Source organism: Ranitomeya imitator, chromosome 1 (genome assembly GCF_032444005.1).
Source record: "Ranitomeya imitator isolate aRanImi1 chromosome 1, aRanImi1.pri, whole genome shotgun sequence".
NCBI lineage: Eukaryota > Metazoa > Chordata > Amphibia > Anura > Dendrobatidae > Ranitomeya > Ranitomeya imitator.
Genome location: NC_091282.1, coordinates 4,057,730 through 4,077,849, shown reverse-complemented (window position 1 = coordinate 4,077,849; position 20,120 = coordinate 4,057,730). Strand labels below are relative to the sequence as shown.

Below are 20,120 nucleotides of genomic sequence, written 5' to 3'. Positions count from 1 at the left end.
CAGCGGTAGTGCTGTAAGTGAAAGCACCGGAGCTGGTGAACTCTCACGGCTATGCAGTGATACACTGACAGGAGGTAATCGCTCCCGCAGTGTATCGCCGGAGGCCGGGTAGAGCGGTCACATCTCCCAATGTGACTGTTCTACACTTGATATTGACGTGGGACGCTCAGTATTAAATGGACTACGTCGGACAGGATAGTATTATATGTTGGTTTATTGTTTTTTGATTGTTTGCAGGAGACGAGGGCATCGAGGATTAGGCGTTCAGTAAGTATGCTTAATTTATATTCAATAAAAGAGTCTGTGATTCATATAAAGGACTTTATTCTGCCTGTGTTTATTTACCATGTAACTATAGGATTAGTAATGGATAGGAGTCTTATAGACGCTTCTCCATTACTAACCTGTGGACTTGATGTCACCTGACAATACAAAGGCGACATCAACCCCACAAATATGAACCCCACTTGCCACCACTGTAGGGCAAGTGGCGAAAAGCGAGTCTAAGGGCCCCTTTCCACTTGTGAGAAAAAAAGGTCCGTAATCTGGACCGAAAAAACAGATGTAACATATGCGATTGTCATGCGTTTGTGATGCGAGTTCAATGCGATTTTTTTTTTTTTTTTTTTTTTTTTTTTTTTTTTTATCGCACCATCCGTATGACATCCGTATGCAATCCATTTTTTTTCTCTGCAACTATTTTTATACAGTCATTTACAGGACTCTTTACAGTGTTCTATGCCACAGAATGGTAAGGTATCCGTAAAAAACGGATGGAATACGGATGGTCCGTATTCCATGCGTTTTTTTTTCTCGCATTCATTGACTTGCATTGGCAAGTCTCGTCCGAGACCCGCAGCAAATCTCAGCCGACCCAGATTTTTCTCAGTCTGATTTCGGCTGAGAAAAAAAAACGCAAATAAAAAGACACCTATTAAATAACATTGGTCCGAGTGCAATCCGATTTTTTTTTTTTTTTTTTTTTTTACCGGATTGCACTCGTCCGTTTTCCTCGTAAGTGGAAAGGGGCCCTAAGATGTGCCATTTCTGAGGTGGCTGAGAGCTGATGCTTTTAGCCTGGGGAGATACAAATATACATGGCCCCTTCCCAGGCTATTAATATCAGGAGGACCCCATGTCATTTTTTTTTCTGGGCTTCCCCTGTAAACTTCTGGACAACATCTGCAAAGAGTTTGTATGTTCTCTCCGTGTTTGCGTGGGTTTCCTCCGGGTTCTCCAGTTTCCTCCCACATTCCAAAGACATACTGATAGAGAATTTAGATTGTGAGCCCCAACGGAGACAGTGATGATAATGTGTGCAAGCTGTAAAGCGCTGCGGAATATGTTAGCACTATATAAAAATAAAGATTATTATTAACTAGCCAGTAAAGGCTAAGCAAACCGCTGTGAACTGATATTAAGAGCCTGGGAACCTTTATGGCTCTTGGCTCCTTCCCAGAATATTAACATCAGCTGTCGGCTTTCCCGCTGTTAAATTTACGCGGGAGCCTACGCAATTTTATTTGAAATTTAAAAAAAAAAAACAGATATTGCATTTCACGCAGATTTCTGAGGGCATGTTCCCATGGTCGGTAAACGCTGCGGGTTGGACGCTGCGTACTTCCACAGCATCCAAACCGCAGTGGCCAGATGTTACCGACTAGTGAATGGGATTTTAAGAAATCCCAAGTTCACTAAGCGTGCCTCGGCGCCTGTGGCTTTCCTGCGGAGACGGACATGTGGCGCGTCTTTCCAGACTGCAGCATGTCTATTTATCTTGCGGAGACGCTTTGTCTCTGCAAGATAAATATCACCCGTCCAATGTATTGAGCGCTGTAATTCTGCACGGTTCAATGAACTCCTGCGTTCAAAAGTCATCAGAGCTTTGGACACAGCGGACATGTGCTGCATCCTAATTGCTGCCGATTGCTGAGCGTGGGGACGTAGCCAGAGTTGGCTGTTTTGTTACAGCATATGTAGGTTAATTATGTTAATTGTTAGGGCTGGCAATCAGGCAACACAGCGTGCAGTAATCAGCGCACATACAGAGATCTGGCAATAACCAAAAACAATAGGACGAGCTCTGAGACGTGGAATCTCTGTAGACTGCAGTACCTGATCTATCCTCACACAACTATAAGCAGCAGTGGATTGCGCCTATAACTACCTATGCAACTCTGCACTGCCTGAGGAGCTGACTAGCCTGAAGATAGAAATACAAGCCTGACTTACCTCAGAGAAATACCCCAAAGGAATAGGCAGCCCCCCACATATAATGACTGTTAGCAAGATGAAAAGACAAACGTAGGAATGAAATAGATTCAGCAAAGTGAGGCCCGATATTCTAGACAGAGCGAGGATAGCAAAGAGAACTATGCAGTCCACAAAAAACCCTAAAACGAAAACCACGCAAAGGGGCAAAAAGACCCACCGTGCCGAACTAACAGCACGGCGGTGCACCCCTTTGCTTCTCAGAGCTTCCAGCAAAAGTTAATGGCAAGCTGGACAGAAAAAAACAGAAAACAAACTAGAAGCACTTATCTAGCAGAGCAGCAGGCCCAAGGAAAGATGCAGTAGCTCAGATCCAACACTGGAACATTGACAAGGAGCAAGGAAGACAGACTCAGGTGGAGCTAAATAGCAAGGCAGCCAACGAGCTCACCAAAACACCTGAGGGAGGAAGCCCAGAGACTGCAATACCACTTGTGACCACAGAAGTGAACTCAGCCACAGAATTCACAACAGTACCCCCCCCCCCTTGAGGAGGGGTCACCGAACCCTCACCAGAACCCCCAGGCCGACCAGGATGAGCCACATGAAAGGCACGAACAAGATCTGGAGCATGGACATCAGAGGCAAAAACCCAGGAATTATCTTCCTGAGCATAACCTTTCCATTTGACCAGATACTGGAGTTTCCGTCTAGAGACACGAGAATCCAAAATCTTCTCCACAATATACTCCAATTCCCCCTCCACCAAAACAGGGGCAGGAGGCTCCACAGATGGAACCATAGGTGCCACGTATCTCCTCAACAACGACCTATGGAATACATTATGTATGGAAAAGGAGTCTGGGAGGGTCAGACGAAAAGACACCGGATTGAGAATCTCAGAAATCCTATACGGACCAATAAAACGAGGTTTAAATTTAGGAGAGGAAACCTTCATAGGAATATGACGAGAAGATAACCAAACCAGATCCCCAACACGAAGTCGGGGTCCCACACGGCGTCTGCGATTAGCGAAAAGCTGAGCCTTCTCCTGGGACAAGGTCAAATTGTCCACTACCTGAGTCCAGATCTGCTGCAACCTCTCCACCACAGAATCCACACCAGGACAGTCCGAAGACTCAACCTGTCCTGAAGAGAAACGAGGATGGAACCCAGAATTGCAGAAAAATGGAGAGACCAAGGTAGCCGAGCTGGCCCGATTATTAAGGGCGAACTCAGCCAACGGCAAAAATGACACCCAATCATCCTGGTCAGCGGAAACAAAACATCTCAGATATGTTTCCAAGGTCTGATTGGTTCGTTCGGTCTGGCCATTAGTCTGAGGATGAAAGGCCGAGGAGAAAGATAGGTCAATGCCCATCCTACCACAAAAGGCTCGCCAGAACCTCGAGACAAACTGGGAACCTCTGTCAGAAACAATATTCTCAGGAATGCCATGTAAACGAACCACATGCTGGAAGAACAAAGGCACCAAATCAGAGGAGGAAGGCAATTTAACCAAGGGCACCAGATGGACCATTTTAGAAAAGCGATCACAGACCACCCAAATGACCGACATTTTTTGAGAAACGGGAAGGTCAGAAATGAAATCCATCGAAATATGTGTCCAAGGCCTCTTCGGGACCGGCAAGGGCAAAAGCAACCCACTGGCACGTGAACAGCAGGGCTTAGCCCTAGCACAAATTCCACAGGACTGCACAAAAGCACGCACATCCCGTGACAGAGATGGCCACCAGAAGGATCTAGCAACCAACTCCCTGGTACCAAAGATTCCTGGATGACCGGCCAGCACCGAACAATGAAGTTCAGAGATAACTTTACTAGTCCACCTATCAGGGACGAACAGTTTCTCGGCCGGACAACGATCAGGTTTATTAGCCTGAAATTTCTGCAACACTCTCCGCAAATCGGGGGAGATGGCAGACACAATGACTCCTTCCTTGAGGATACTCGCCGGCTCAGATAACCCCGGAGAGTCGGGCACAAAACTCCTAGACAGAGCATCCGCCTTCACATTTTTAGAGCCCGGAAGGTATGAAATCACAAAATCAAAACGAGCAAAAAATAACGACCAACGGGCCTGTCTAGGATTCAAGCGCTTGGCAGACTCAAGATAAGTAAGGTTCTTATGATCAGTCAAAACCACCACGCGATGCTTAGCACCCTCAAGCCAATGACGCCACTCCTCGAATGCCCACTTCATGGCCAGCAACTCTCGGTTGCCCACATCATAATTACGCTCCGCAGCAGAAAATTTCCTGGAAAAGAAAGCACATGGTTTGAACACTGAGCAACCAGAACCTCTCTGTGACAAAACCGCCCCTGCACCAATCTCAGAAGCATCAACCTCGACCTGGAACGGAAGAGAAACATCAGGTTGACACAACACAGGGGCACAGCAAAAACGACGCTTCAACTCCTGAAAAGCTTCCACGGCAGCAGAAGACCAATTAACCAAATCAGCACCCTTCTTGGTCAAATCGGTCAATGGTCTGGCAATGCTAGAAAAATTACAGATGAAGCGACGATAAAAATTAGCAAAGCCCAGGAATTTCTGCAGACTTTTTAGAGATGTCGGCTGAGTCCAATCCTGGATGGCCTGAACCTTAACCGGATCCATCTCGATAGTAGAAGGGGAAAAGATGAACCCCAAAAATGAAACTTTCTGCACACCGAAGAGACACTTTGATCCCTTCACGAACAAGGAATTAGCACGCAGTACCTGGAAAACCATTCTGACTTGTTTCACATGAGACTCCCAATCATCTGAGAAGATCAAAATGTCATCCAAGTAAACAATCAAGAATTTATCCAGATACTCATGGAAAATGTCATGCATAAAAGACTGAAAAACAGATGGAGCATTGGCAAGTCCGAACGGCATCACCAGATACTCAAAATGACCCTCGGGCGTATTAAATGCCGTTTTCCATTCATCTCCCTGCCTGATTCTCACCAGATTATACGCACCACGAAGATCAATCTTAGTAAACCAACTAGCCCCCTTAATCCGAGCAAACAAGTCAGAAATCAATGGCAAGGGATACTGAAATTTAACAGTGATCTTATTAAGAAGGCGGTAATCAATACACGTTCTCAGCGAACCATCCTTCTTGGCTACAAAAAAGAACCCTGCTCCCAATGGTGACGACGATGGGCGAATATGTCCCTTCTCCAGGGACTCCTTCACATAACTGCGCATAGCGGTGTGTTCAGGTACGGACAAATTAAATAAACGACCCTTAGGGAATTTACTACCAGGAATCAAATCGATAGCACAATCACAATTCCTATGCGGAGGTAGGGCATCAGACTTGGACTCTTCAAACACATCCTGAAAGTCCGACAAGAACTCTGGGATGTCAGAAGGAATGGATGACTAAATCGACAAAAATGGAACATCACCATGTACCCCCTGACAACCCCAGCTGGATACCGACATAGAGTTCCAATCCAATACTGGATTATGGGGTTGTAGCCATGGCAACCCCAACACGACCACATCATGCAAATTATGCAGTACCAGAAAGCGAATAACTTCCTGATGTGCAGGAGCAATGCACATGGTCAGCTGGGCCCAGTATTGAGGTTTATTCTTGGCCAAAGGTGTAGCATCAATTCCTCTCAACGGAATAGGACACCGCAAAGGCTCCAAGAAAAATCCACAACGTTTAGCATAATCCAAATCCATCAGATTCAGGGCAGCGCCTGAATCCACAAACGCCATGACAGAATACGATGACAAAGAGCACATTAAGGTAATGGACAAAAGGAATTTGGACTGTACAGTACCAATAACGGCAGAGCTATCGAACCGCTTAGTGCGTTTAGGACAATTAGAAATAGCATGAGTAGAATCACCACAATAGAAACACAGTCTGTTCAGACGTCTGTGTTCTTGCCGTTCTACTTTAGTCATAGTCCTGTCGCACTGCATAGGCTCAGGTTTACTCTCAGACAATACCGCCAGATGGTGCACAGATTTACGCTCGCGCAAGCGACGACCGATCTGAATGGCCAAGGACATAGACTCATTCAAACCAGCAGGCATAGGAAATCCCACCATTACATCCCTAAGAGCTTCAGAGAGACCCTTTCTGAACAAGGCCGCTAGTGCAGATTCATTCCACAGAGTGAGTACTGACCACCTCCTAAATTTCTGACAATATACTTCTACATCATCCTGACCCTGGCATAAAGCCAGCAGATTTTTTTCAGCCTGATCCACTGAATTAGGCTCATCGTAAAGCAATCCCAGCGCCTGGAAAAATGCATCAACATTACTCAATGCAGAATCTCCTGGTGCAAGAGAAAACGCCCAGTCCTGTGGGTCGCCGCGCAAAAAAGAAATAATAATCAAAACCTGTTGAATAGGATTACCAGAAGAATGAGGTTTCAAGGCCAAAAATAGCTTACAATTATTTCTGAAGCTCAGGAACTTAGTTCTGTCACCAAAAAACAAATCAGGAATCGGAATTCTTGGTTCTAGCATCGATTTCTGATCAATAGTATCTTGAATCTTTTGTACATTTACAACGAGATTATCCATTGAGGAGCACAGAGCCTGAATATCCATGTCCACAGCTGTGTCCTGAAGCACTCTAATGTCTAGGGGAAAAAAAAGACTGAAGACAGAGCTAAGAAAAAAAAATGATGTCAGGATTTCTTTTTTCCCTCTATTGGGAATCATTGGTGTGGCTCCTTGTACTGTTATGGCTGGCAATCAGGCAACACAGCGTGCAGTAATCAGCGCACATACAGAGATCTGGCAATAACCCAAAACAATAGGACGAGCTCTGAGACGTGGAATCTCTGTAGACTGCAGTACCTGATCTATCCTCACACAACTATAAGCAGCAGTGGATTGCGCCTAACACTACCTATGCAACTCGACACTGCCTGAGGAGCTGACTAGCCTGAAGATAGAAATACAAGCCTGACTTACCTCAGAGAAATACCCCAAAGGAATAGGCAGCCCCCACATATAATAACTGTTAGCAAGATGAAAAGACAAACGTAGGAATGAAATAGATTCAGCAAAGTGAGGCCCGATATTCTAGACAGAGCGAGGATAGCAAAGAGAACTATGCAGTCTACAAAAAACCCTAAAACGAAAACCACGCAAAGGGGCAAAAAGACCCACCGTGCCGAACTAACAGCACGGCGGTGCACCCCTTTGCTTCTCAGAGCTTCCAGCAAAAGTTAATAGCAAGCTGGACAGAAAAAACAGAAAACAAACTAGAAGCACTTATCTAGCAGAGCAGCAGGCCCAAGGAAAGATGCAGTAGCTCAGATCCAACACTGGAACATTGACAAGGAGCAAGGAAGACACTCAGGTGGAGCTAAATAGCAAGGCAGCCAACGAGCTCACCAAAACACCTGAGGGAGGAAGCCCAGAGACTGCAATACCACTTGTGACCACAGAAGTGAACTCAGCCACAGAATTCACAACAGTTAATGCTCCCACATAGGCTGGTGACTGTGTGCGTCTTTAAAGCAGGAGAGGTTGAGTGACATCACTATATATATATATATATATATTTAGACTAGATCGTGGCCCGATTCTAATGCATCGGGTATTCTAGAATATGCATGTCCCTGTAATATATGGACAATGATTCCAGAATTTGCGGCAGACTGTGCCCGTCGCTGATTGGTCGAGGCAACCTTTATGACATTGTTGCCATGGCAACCATTATGACATCATCGTCACTGTGCCCGTTGCTGATTGGTCGAGGCCTGGCGGCCTCGACCAATCAGACGCGGGATGTCTACGTCCTTTATGACATCATCGTTGCTGTGCCCGTTGCTGATTGGTTGAGGCCCGATTCTAACGCATCGGGTATTCTAGAATATGCATGTCCCCGTAGTATATGGACAATGATGATTCCAGAATTCGTGGCAGACTGTGCCCGTCGCTGATTGGTCGAGGCAAATTCGTGGCAAACTGTGCCCGTCGCTGATTGGTTGAGGCAACCTTTATGACATCGTCGTCGCCATGCTGTGCCCGTCGCTGATTGGTCGAGGCCTAACGCATCGGGTATTCTAGAATATGCATGTCCCCGTAGTATATGGACAATGATGATTCCAGAATTTGCGGCAGACTGTGCCCGTCGCTGATTGGTCGAGGCAACCTTTATGACATCATCGTCGCCATGGCAACCATTATGACATCATCGTCGCTGTGCCCATCTCTGATTGGTCGAGGCCTGGCGGCCTCGACCAATCAGACGCTGGATGTCTACGTCCTTTATGACATCATCGTCGCTGTGCTCGTTGCTGATTGGTCGAGGCCTGGCGGCTTCGACCAATCAGACGCGGGATTTCTACGTCGATGCTGTGCCGGTCTCTGATTGGTCGAGGCCTGGCGGCCTCGACCAATCAGAAACGCGGGATTTCCAGGACAGACAGACAGAAAGACAGACAGACAGACGGAAAAACCCTTAGACAAATATATATATATATATATATGTGACGCCCAAGAGACCGGGGTACCCAGCACCGGACCAATGGGGTCTGTCTCTTGAGGGGGGTGTCACGGGTGGCTTGACCCGGTGCTGTGGCCTCAGGCAATGCACAGTGTAAAGGGTATCGTGAGGGAACAGGCACTTACTTGATCAGCAGCAGGTTCTCCCAGCGGTGATGATCCCAATCCTGGATAGATGGCTATTGTCCAAATGAAAGACTGAGGCACTGAAACGTTTAACCAGTTTACTTTAACAAAAAAGGATTTACAACCAGTCCTGTCACCGGAGTCTGTATGGGAACTCTGAGTTACTTTGACCCTGCCGGGGTCTTCGCCTCTTATTGTACGCAATATCTGTGTGGCCCTGCTGCTGTATGTGAACTGGCTGCCGGCCCAATCTGTCCCCTCTGGGCCCTGGTTCGACGGGCAACCCGAGTCCTTTTATCGGCTTACCCCCTCCAGGAGTACCGCTGAACTCTGTGTCTGTTGCTGCGTCCGACCCTAGTGAAGCTGATATCACCTCACGTTTTTCCGGTTGCTGTATTATATGTAATGAATACAGCCACGGATCCGGTATCCGTCTTTGCGCCTGTTCTGGGTAGTGATTAATGCTACCCGGTTCTCACAATGTCCTTTTTCTCTATCCCTCTTCTCCTCAGGCCGGTGATTTAGGCCTGGTAACAGTCACAGGGCTGTTAGAGATTCAACTGTATGACCCCTCACTTTCAGCTCCTTAGCCCAACTGCCAGTTCTTCTCTCAGACCAGAATGGATCAAGGGGAGTCTCTGGAGCTCCCCCTTCTGGCCGGAGGTGGTAGTGCAGTCTTGCTATTTTAGTATTTGCTTTTACTGTCAGTAACTATTTTTGTGGCAAATACCCCTAGGGGTGCCACATATATATATATATATATATATATATATATATATATATATATATATATATATATATATATATATATATATATATATATATATATATATATATATATATATATATATATATAATTATTTATTTATTTTTTTTACTAGATGGTGGCCCGATTCTAACGCATCGGGTGTTCTAGGATATGTATGTCCACTTAGTATATTGCCCAGCCCACGTATATTGGCCAGCCACGAGGTATACAGCACAGAGCCACATGGTATACTGCCCAGTCACGTAATATGCACCATATCCCTGTTAAAAAAAAAAAAAAGAATTAAAATAAAAAATGGTTACATACTCACCTCCTGGAGCCTCCAGATCGAAGCGGCCGGTTCCCGATGCTCCGGTCTGAAGATTGCAGTGCGGTCTCGCGAGATGATGACGTACGGTCTCACGAGACCGCACGTCATCATCTCGTGAGACCGCAATGCATGCAGCGGTCACCGGGGCGTCGCACGGAGCGGGAAAGGCCGGTTCCTGATCCAGGGGGCCGCCGGAGGGTGAGTATGTAACAATTTTTTATTTTTATTATTTTTAACATTAGATCTTTTTACTATTGATGCTGCATGAATAGTAAAAAGTTGGTCACACAGGGTTAACCCCTTCCCGACCTTTGACGCCACGTAGGCGTCATGAAAGTCGGTGCCAATCCGACCCATGACGCCTATGTGGCATCATGGAAAGATCGCGTCCCTGCAGATTGGGTGAAATTGGAGTTAACCCTTTCACCCAATCTGCAGGGACAGGGGGAGTGGTAGTACAGCCCGGGGGGGTGGCTTCCCCCCCGCCCCGTGGATACGATCGCTCTGATTGGCTGTTTCACTTTCAACAATCAGAGCGATTTGTAATATTTCACCTATTAAAACTGGTGAAATATTACAATCCAGCCATGGCCGATGCTGCAATATCATCGGCCATGTCTGGAAACACTGGTCTGCCCCCCCACCCCACCGATCGCCCCCCCCCCCCCCAGTCCTCCGATCAGTCCTGTACACAGTGTTCCGCTCCCCCGTGCTCTTGTCCGCTCCCCCGTGCTCTTGTCCGCTCCCCCGTGCTCCGATCCACCCCCAAGCCCCCCCCCCGTGCTCCAATCCACCCTCCCCGCGCTCCGATGCACCCCCCCCCCCCATCATACTTACCGAGCCTCCCGGGGTTCGTCCGTCTTCTCCATGGGCGCCGCCATCTTCCAAAATGGCGGGCACATGCGCAGTTCCAAAGTGCATTTTGATCACTGAGAGAGGTTATATCAAGGTTATATCAGTGTTCAAAATAAAATAAATAGTAAATGACACCCCCCCCCCTTTGTCACCCCCATAGGTAGGGACTATAATAAAATAAATAATTTTTTTTTTCCCACTAAGGTTAGAATAGGGTTAGGGTTTCGTTATGTGCACACGTACTCTAGTCCTGTGCGGATTTTTCCGCTGCGGATTTGATAAATCCGCAGTGCTAAACCGCTGTGGATTTATGGCGGATTTACCGCGTTTTTCTGCGCATTTCACTGCGGTTTTACAACTGCGATTTTCTATTGGAGCAGTTGTAAAACCGCTGCGGAATCCGCACAAAGAAGTGACATGCTGCGGAATGTAAACCGCTGCGTTTCCGTGCAGTTTTTCTGCAGCATGTGTACAGCGATTTTTGTTTCCCATAGGTTTACATTGAACTGTAAACTCATGGGAAACTGCTGCGGATCCGCAGTGTTTTCCGCAGCGTGTGCACATACCTTTAGCATTAGGCTATGTGCACACGGTGCGGATTTGGCTGCGGATTCGCAGCAGTGTTCCATCAGGTTTGCAATACCATGTAAACATATGAAAAACCAAATCCGCTGTGCCCATGGTTCGGAAAATACCGCGCGGAAACGCTGCGTTGTATTTTCCGCAGCATGTCAATTCTTTGTGCGGATTCCGCAGCGTTTTACACCTGTTCCTCAATAGGAATCCGCAGGTGAAATCCGCACAAAAAACACTGGAAATCCGCAGAAAATCCGCAGGTAAAAACGCAGTGCCTTTTACCCACGGATTTTTCAAAAATGGTGCTGAAAAATCTCACACGAATCCGCAACGTGGGCACATAGCCTTAGGGTTGGAATTAGGGTTATGATTAGGGTTAGGGGTGTGTTGTGGTTGGGGTTGTGATTAGGGTTATGGCTACAGTTGGGATTAGGGTTAGGGGTGTGGGGGGGTTAGGGTTGTGATTAGGGTTATGGCTACAGTTGGGATTAGGGTTAGGGGTGTGGGGGGGTTAGTGTTGGAGTTAGAATTGAGGGGTTTCCACTGTTTAGGCACATCAGGGGGTCTCCAAACGCAACATGGCGCCACCATTGATTCCAGCCAATCTTGTATTCAAAAAGTCAAATGGTGCTCCCTCACTTCCGAGCCCCGACGTGTGCCCAAACAGTGGTTTACCCCCACATATGGGGTACCAGCATACTCAGGATAAACTGCGCAACAATTACTGGGGTCCAATTTCTCCTTTTACCCTTGTGAAAATAAAAAATTGCTTGCTAAAACATCATTTTTGAGGAAAGAAAAATTATTTTTTATTTTCACGGCTCTGCGTTGTAAACTTCTGTGAAGCACCTGGGGGTTCAAAGTGCTCACCACATATCTAGATAAGTTCCTTGGGGGGTCTAGTTTCCAAAATGGGGTCACTTGTGGGGGGGTTTCTACTGTTTAGGCACACCAGGGGCTCTGCAAACGCAACGTGACGCCCGCAGACCATTCCATCAAAGTCTGCATTTCAAAAGTCACTACTTCCCTTCCGAGCCCTGCCGTGCGCCCAAACAGTGATTTACCCCCACACATGGGGTATCAGCGTACTTAGGAGAAACTGGACAACAACTTTTGGGGTCCAATTTCTCCTGTTACCCTTGGGAAAATAAAAAATTGCAGGCTAAAAAATCATTTTTGAGAAAAGAAAAAAAAATTTATTTTCGTGGCTCTGCGTTATAAACTTCTGTGAAGCACTTGGGGGTTTAAAGTCCTCACCACACATCTAGATAAGTTCCTTGGGCGGTCTAGTTTCCAAAATGGGGTCATTTGTGGGGGAGCTCCAATGTTTAGGCACACAGGGGCTCTCCAAACGCGACATGGTGTCCGCTAACAATTGGAGCTAATTTTTCATTCAAAAGTCAAATGGCGTGCCTTCCCTTCCGAGCCCTGCCGTGCGCCCAAACAGTGGTTTACCCCCACATATGAGGTATCGGTGTACTCAGGAGAAATTGCCCAGCACATTTTAGGATCTATTTTATCCTGTTGCCCATGTCAAAATGAAAAAATTGAGGCTAAAAGAATGTTTTTGGGGAAAAAAAAAAAAAAGTACTTTTTCATTTTTACGGATCAATTTGTGAAGCACTTGGGGGTTCAAAGTGCTCACTGTGCATCTAGTTCCGTGGGGCGTCTAGTTTCCAAAATGGGGTCACTTGTGGTGGAGCTCCAATTTTAAGGCACACGGGGGCTCTCCAAACGCAACATGGTGTCCGCTAAAGAGTGGAGCCAATTTTTCATTCAAAAAGTCAAATGGCGCTCCTTCCCTTCCGAGCCCTGTCGTGCGCCCAAACAGTAGTTTACCCCCACATATGGGCTATCTGCGTACTCAGGACAAATTGGACAACAACTTTCGTGGTTCAGTTTCTCCTTTTAACAATTGTTGCTAAAAGATCATTTTTGTGACTAAAAAGTTAAATGTTCATTTTTTCCTTCCATGTTGCTTCTGCTGCTGTGAAGCACCTGAAGGGTTAATAAACTTCTTGAATGTGGTTTTGAGCACCTTGAGGGGTGCAGTTTTTAGAATGGTGTCACTTTTGGGTATTTTCAGCCATATAGACCCCTCAAACTGACTTCAAATGTGAGGTGGTCCCTAAAAAAAATGGTTTTGTAAATTTCGTTGTAAAAATGAGAAATCGCTGGTCAAATTTTAACCCTTATAACTTCCTAGCAAAAAAAAAAAATGTTGTTTCCAAAATTGTGCTGATGTAAAGTGGACATGTGGGAAATGTTATGTATTAACTATTTTGTGTCACATAACTCTCTAGTTTAACAGAATAAAAATTCAAACTGTGAAAATTGCAAAATTTTCTAAATTTTCGCCAAATTTCCGTTTTTATCACAAACACATAATTTATTGACCTAAATTTACCACTAACATGAAGCCCAATATGTCACGAAAAAACAATCTCAGAACCGCTAGGATCCATTGAAGCGTTCCTGAGTTATTACCTCATAAAGGGACACTGGTCAGAATTGCAAAAAACGGCCAGGTCATTAAGATCAAAATAGGCTGGGTCATGAAGGGGTTAATAGCAGCGTTAATGGAGTGCGTTACACCGCGGCCAACACTGCCATTAACCCTGTGTGAGCGCTGACCGGACAGACAGCTGCCGAGACCAATCAGCGAATGAATAACCGTCACTTCCGTCTGTCTGTCCTTCTGTCACGGTTATTCGTTCGCTGATTGGTCTCGCCAGCTGCCTGCCATGGCTGCCGCGACCAATCAGCGATGCGCACAGTCCGGAAGAAAATGGCCGCTCCTTCCTCCCCACACTGACTGCCTGTCGCCCGCATACTCCCCTCCAGTCTGCCCTCACACAGGGTTAATGCTGGTGGTAACGGACCGCGTTATGCCGCGGGTAACTCACTCCGTTACCGCTGCTATTAACCCTTTGTGACCAAGTTTTTTACTATTGACGCAGCCTATGCAGCGCCAATAGTAAAAACATTGAATGTTAAAAATAATGTAAAAAATAAAAAATGATTATATATTCACCTACGCCGCCTTTCCCTCTCCTCACGATGCAACCGGCACGTTCCGGTCGCACGGATGGTTTGGCAGAAGGACCTGCCGTGACGTCAGCACACCCTGGGACCGGAAGATGCCGCCTGCACCCCACACAGGCGACAGTGCTACAACGCGCCTGCGGAAGGTGAGTTTATGTTTATTTTTTTAACCTGTGTCATGCGTGGCTGGGCAATATACTACGTGGCTGGGCAATATACTACGTGGCTGGGCAATATGCTACGTGGCTGGGCAATATACTGCGTGGCTGGGCAATATACTACGTGGCTGGGCAATATACTGCGTGGCTGGGCAATATACTGCGTGGCTGGGCAATATACTGCGTGGCTGGGCAATATACTGCGTGGCTGGGCAATATACTGCGTGGCTGGGCAATATACTAGAAGGCTCTGTGCTGTATACTATATCACTGGGCAATATACAATGTATACTACGTGGACATACATATTCTAGAATACCCTCTAGTGTATATATATATATATATATATATATCTGTATCTTTTATTTAGCTTACAAAACACATATAAAACCGCATGAAAATCCGCATCAAGTGCATAAAAACCGTGTGGAATTTTCACTGCGTTTTTTGCCAAGAGATGAAGAACTGCGGCAAAACTTCCACGAGCAAATCCGCAATGTGCGCACATTGCCTAAGACTCGAGGGGGGGGGGGTATATGTCAGTAACCTCTTAAAATCAGGGGGAGTCAATCCGGTACATTTTACAGAGACGCGTCAGGGTCACTATACCTCCCTTTTCTCCATAAAAAAGCCTTTGGGCAAATACGGTACCACATTATAAATCTAGAACCCCTAAATCAATGGGTCAGGTACAAAAAAAAATCAAAATGGAGACGGTAAGATCAAGCATTCAGGTGATAGGGAAGGAGTCCGCCATGTGCACGTTAGATCTATCATGTGCCAATCTAACCAACCACTGTCAGTTTGAGGTTTGTGCTGGAACATCAAGGATCAGTCCAGTATTTCCAGTTCACATGTCTACCGTTCGGCCTTTCCTCAGCTCCTCATATCTTTATGAATGTAATGAAGGAGGTGGCAGCTTTCCTAAGGATGAAGGGAGTTATTGTAGCTCCATATCTGGACAACATCCTTCTAGTAGCAGACTCAACCATCGTCCTTAGGCAGCAGCTTGCCAAGACTATCAACATACTAGAGGATCTGGGATGGCGCATCAACTGGGAAAAATCCAACTTGCGAACAGTTACTCAAAAACATGTTCTTAGGAGTCGTCCTCGATTCACATCGCAGGATGTCTTTCCTGCCACTTGTAAACCAGGAGGAAATCATGGACAAGATTTGGGCGTTGCAGAAAAGGAAGATGGTCTCCATCAGGTATGCCATGAGAGTCCTGGGCCTAATGACGTCCTGCATTCCAAGTGAACGGTGGAGTCAGGCCCACTCAAGACAACTACATGGAACAATCCTGTCGTTCTGGAACAGACATCCTCCGGTCTAGACAGGAAAATGAAGGTTTCAGCAAGTGTTAGAGAATCCCTGATATGGTGGCTATCCAGAAAGAAACCCGGGGAAGGAGTACCTTGGATTCTATCTCCATTTCATCCGTGTTTCCACCAACGCAAGCCAGAAAGGATGAGGAGCAGAACTGGAAGGTCAGTGCCTGAAGAGTACATGCTCTCAGGAAAACCAAAAAAGATTGTCTAGTTACCGAGTGTTAAACGCAGTATGGGAGACACTGCAACAATGCCAAGACATGGTCAGAAATCGTCATGTAAAGATTATTTTCGGACAACGTCACAACGGTTTTCTTTCTGCGTCTCCAGGGACGTCCGAGAAGCCAACTCCGACGGGCCTTAGCAGAACAGATATTTCAGTGTGCAGAAAGAAAGACTGTTTCTGTCTCAGCAGTTCACTTACCGGTAAATGGCTCTGAAAACAGAGGCAATTATTTTTCAGCAGGTAAACTGTGGTCCTCTGAATGGGAGCAGAATGTAGAAGTGTTTCACCAGCTAACCCAGAGATGGGTGAGTTAGAACATATAGATCTGTTCGCAACCCGGGGGAATACAAAAGTAGCAAGGTTTTTCTCCATAGACCCAAGAGACAACCCAAAAGGAGTAGATTCCCTTTCTCAAATTTGGAAACTGATCTTCTTTACGTATTTCCTACCCCCCCCCCCCCCCTTCCCCTTATACCATGGTTCATGAGGAAGATCAAGCCACGGTAATACTGGTGGGCCCCCTTCTGGCCCAAAAGAAGTTGATTTCCGATGTTACACGACACTGAAGGATGCAGTTCCCCTACGGGAGAAATTCGACCTTCTGTCCCAGTGCCATGAAATATAACATGTGTTTGTTGTGCCGTCCGCTGACTAACCCTAACAGGATGGAAGTGGGGAGAGGAAGGCCCTACTGATAGGGAAATGAGGGATGGACACCTGTTCAAACCTGAGCCTTTCCCTGCACTCCCCTAACACCCTAAGTGGGTCCTTCCCCCACCACCTCATCCCTCGCTGTCACCTAGCACTGCCCTGGTTAGTGCATTGGCCTGCAAGGGCATTAGCATCACCACTGCAGATGGAACAACACAGGGGACAGTGACAAACACGAGGCAGACAAGGAAGAAACACTACACTTACCATAGCTTCTAGACTCCGCTTCTAAGCTCCACACCGCAGCTCACACCGAAACAGGACTCCAAACTCCAGAAGTAGCTGACATCAGAGAGCTGCAACTGCACGGCTGGTCTCCATAAAATAACTATCACCAACAGTCAGCTGATGCAGGAGGTGACCATTAAAGGATGGTGGGAGTGGTCACCACCCACATCAGCTGACCTAACAACTCTGCAGTTACACCAGATTGCCAGCAAGGGAATCTGACATTAACCCCTGCTGGTCCTGAGAGGGGAAAAAAGCTTCATTTAAAACATTGTGGAACAAGAACTGCAACGAATCCAAAAATGGATCGTGACACCCGGGGCCCCCTCTTGCATCAAGAGTTTCACTTTCTATGCCTGACGTCTTCGATCCTAAGAGGCAGATCCTAAGCTCCAAAGTCCTATCGGACAGGGTAATGATGACTATGCAGAATGCCGGTGACTTCAGCCATCTATTCCAAGGTATGGCATACATTCTGCATATATGTAGGGGAATCCGTTAGTCATCCCATCCACATATTCTTAAAATCCTAGAGTTCCTCCAGATAGGATTTGAGAAGGAACTAAGGCCTATCACGCTAAAAGTACAAATCTCTACCCTTAGAGCTTTTCTGGACTTCTCTCTAGCAGACCACCCGTGGGTTACGAGGTTTACTAGCGCCGTTACTAGGTTGAGACCCACAGTCAGACTTTTCCACCATGGGACGTAAACCTAGTGCTAGAGACTTTATGCAGACCTCCTTTTGAACCCCAGGAAGAGGCTAACATTAATATTCCCTCCATGAAAACTGCATTCTTGGTGGCAGGCAGCTATGAAAATGGTTACGGGAGATCTAGGCATTGTCAGTAAGGGATCCTTATCTACAGGTCCAAGAGGACCGTCTGATGTTTAGGCTTGACCCTTCTCTCCTGCCGAAGGTAGGATCAAAGGCAAATTTGAAAAAGCGGATCGTTCTGCCATCTTTGTCTGCTCCCAAAGAACTAAAGACTATTCCACACACTGAGTAAGATCAGTCATGCGCTATGTGGAGGTCACAGATTCCTGGAGGCAGGACTCAAACCTCTTTGTACAGTGTGCTGGAAGAAATAAAGGCAAAAAGGAAAGAAGGCCTCAAGGATGACCTTATACAAGTGGATTACTTCAACCATTTCTCAGGCATACGAATCAGATCCCCCCACATCTAACTCACTCCACTCCGTGTCCTGGGCTGAGAGCAGGGGCTTCCATAGACCAAATTTTCGGGGCCACAACTTCGTCTAATATAACATCTTTCTGTAGACACTAGGTCAACCTCTAGCTTAGACTGAAAGTCCTTCAGGCAGTGGTCCCACCCTAAGGGCTCCTTTTCACTAGCGAGACATACATCCGTGTCCTGCAGGTTAAAACACTCCTCTGGCGCCGGCACTTGGAAGCGGAGCGTGCGGCCACATAGCAACCCACAGAGCCGCTCGCTCCGCTCCGAAGTGCCGGCGCCAGAGGAGGGTTTTAACCTGCGAGACACGGACGTATGTCTCGCTAGTAAAAAGGAGCCCTTAGAGGCCATTGAGTTGGTATTTCTCCTGATGTGCTGTCTCGAGGGACGTCTTGGGAAATTAGGAATTGGTCCTACCGGTAATTGTATCTTCATGACTGCACCATTACATTCCCTCCCCTGAATTCTGAGAACTATGTGAGATTAACATTTATATGTAAGAATTTAATAAAATGGAGTTTCATCCGTCCCGGTGTGGTGACCGGTAAAGACTCTGAAGTGAAGGAAGACGTTTAGTGTCTCGTGTGTTTCCTGTCCCTAGACGATGAGTAGGACTACCTCCGGACATGCTGTCACGATGGACTCCTGGAGATACACTTACCCATGTCATTTTGCTAGTTTATCCTGTACTGTACTGTTGGGATATATTTTTCTTGTCTGGCTTGTTACCATATCTGGTATATTTGCTTAGTTATTTATGTTTTTTAAATGTTTCTATTTTTTGGGGGGGGGGCTTGTTGTTAACGAAATATTTATCACTGACATTTCATATTGCCTTTTTCTCTACATATATCTTGCCTCTGGCTACCTGTTGTCGGTTGATTCCTCTCTTCTTTGACTTGATGTCACCTATGCCGAGAGGAATCAACCGACAACATGTAACCAGAGGCAGCTCATTGCATAGGAGACCTCTGATTACATGTTGTCGGTTGATTCCTCCTTTCGTTCTCTACTTCTTATGATGTCTCAGTAATGCGAGCTGCATTTTCTTTCAGGTGAGGGCTTGTCCTTAGTGGCACGATGATTGAAGTTGTTGCTAAGCTGGTGCGAGGGCCCGTCTTCTTGGCCGGTGAGAACCTGGAGTGTGTCGTCGCATTCACCAACCCGTTGTCTGCACTGTCGACGTCTGCCAGCAGGTGTGTTCCTCCCGCTCATGTTCTTCATCGCTGTCGGTGTGATTGTTGTACTCCTTCAGATCTGTTATTGTTGCTTGTTCTTGGCTTTTCCCAGAGCTCTCTCTGAGCTCTAGGATTGTCTGCAGTGCTGCTAACGACAACAGTTTCAGATACCAGAAGAAGTGGTGGAGACTCGGTGGTGGAGGGACAGCAAGGTTTTATTTTTATAACAAACTGCGCCCAGGCACCGGGATTTTTTGAGGAGACAACCCTTTTAAGTTTTGGGGCTTTACAGAAAGTGTTATGTCTAAACCAGTCAGTCATCCAGGGAATTAAAGGGGCTATGTATGTTCCCACCCTGCGGTGTAAAATGAACTCTAAGATCAGGCATCGAGGCTCCAAGCAAGGCCGGGGGGAGCCGAAGCCCAGTTGCCGATCGTTGCTGCTACAAAGAAGCGGACTTCCCCAGGCTGTGAGGCCGATCGTCACTGCCACAGAGAAGCGGGCTGTGTGGCCGATCGTCACTGCCACAGAGAAGCGGGCTGTGTGGCCGATCGTCACTGCCACAGAGAAGCGAGCTGTGTGGCCGATCGTCACCGCTACAGAGAAGCGGGCTGTGTGGACGATCGTCACCGCTACAGAGAAGCGGGCTGTGTGGCCGATCGTCACTGCCACAGAGAAGCGGGCTGTGAGGCCGAT

At 46.8% G+C, this 20,120-nt stretch overlaps 1 protein-coding gene across 5 annotated transcripts in view; it reads left to right on the top strand.

Annotated features, from left to right (window-relative positions):
- Window positions 1-20,120, top strand: part of RGP1 (RGP1 homolog, RAB6A GEF complex partner 1) — a 391,618-nt gene that overhangs the window by 346,839 nt on the left and 24,659 nt on the right. For all 5 annotated transcript variants that reach the window (XM_069745536.1, XM_069745529.1, XM_069745522.1 and 2 more), the window contains exon 2: window positions 19,302-19,442. In XM_069745536.1, the coding sequence (XP_069601637.1) occupies window positions 19,327-19,442 (116 nt within the window). In that variant the 5' untranslated portion in view covers window positions 19,302-19,326. The remainder of the gene's footprint in view (window positions 1-19,301; window positions 19,443-20,120) is intronic.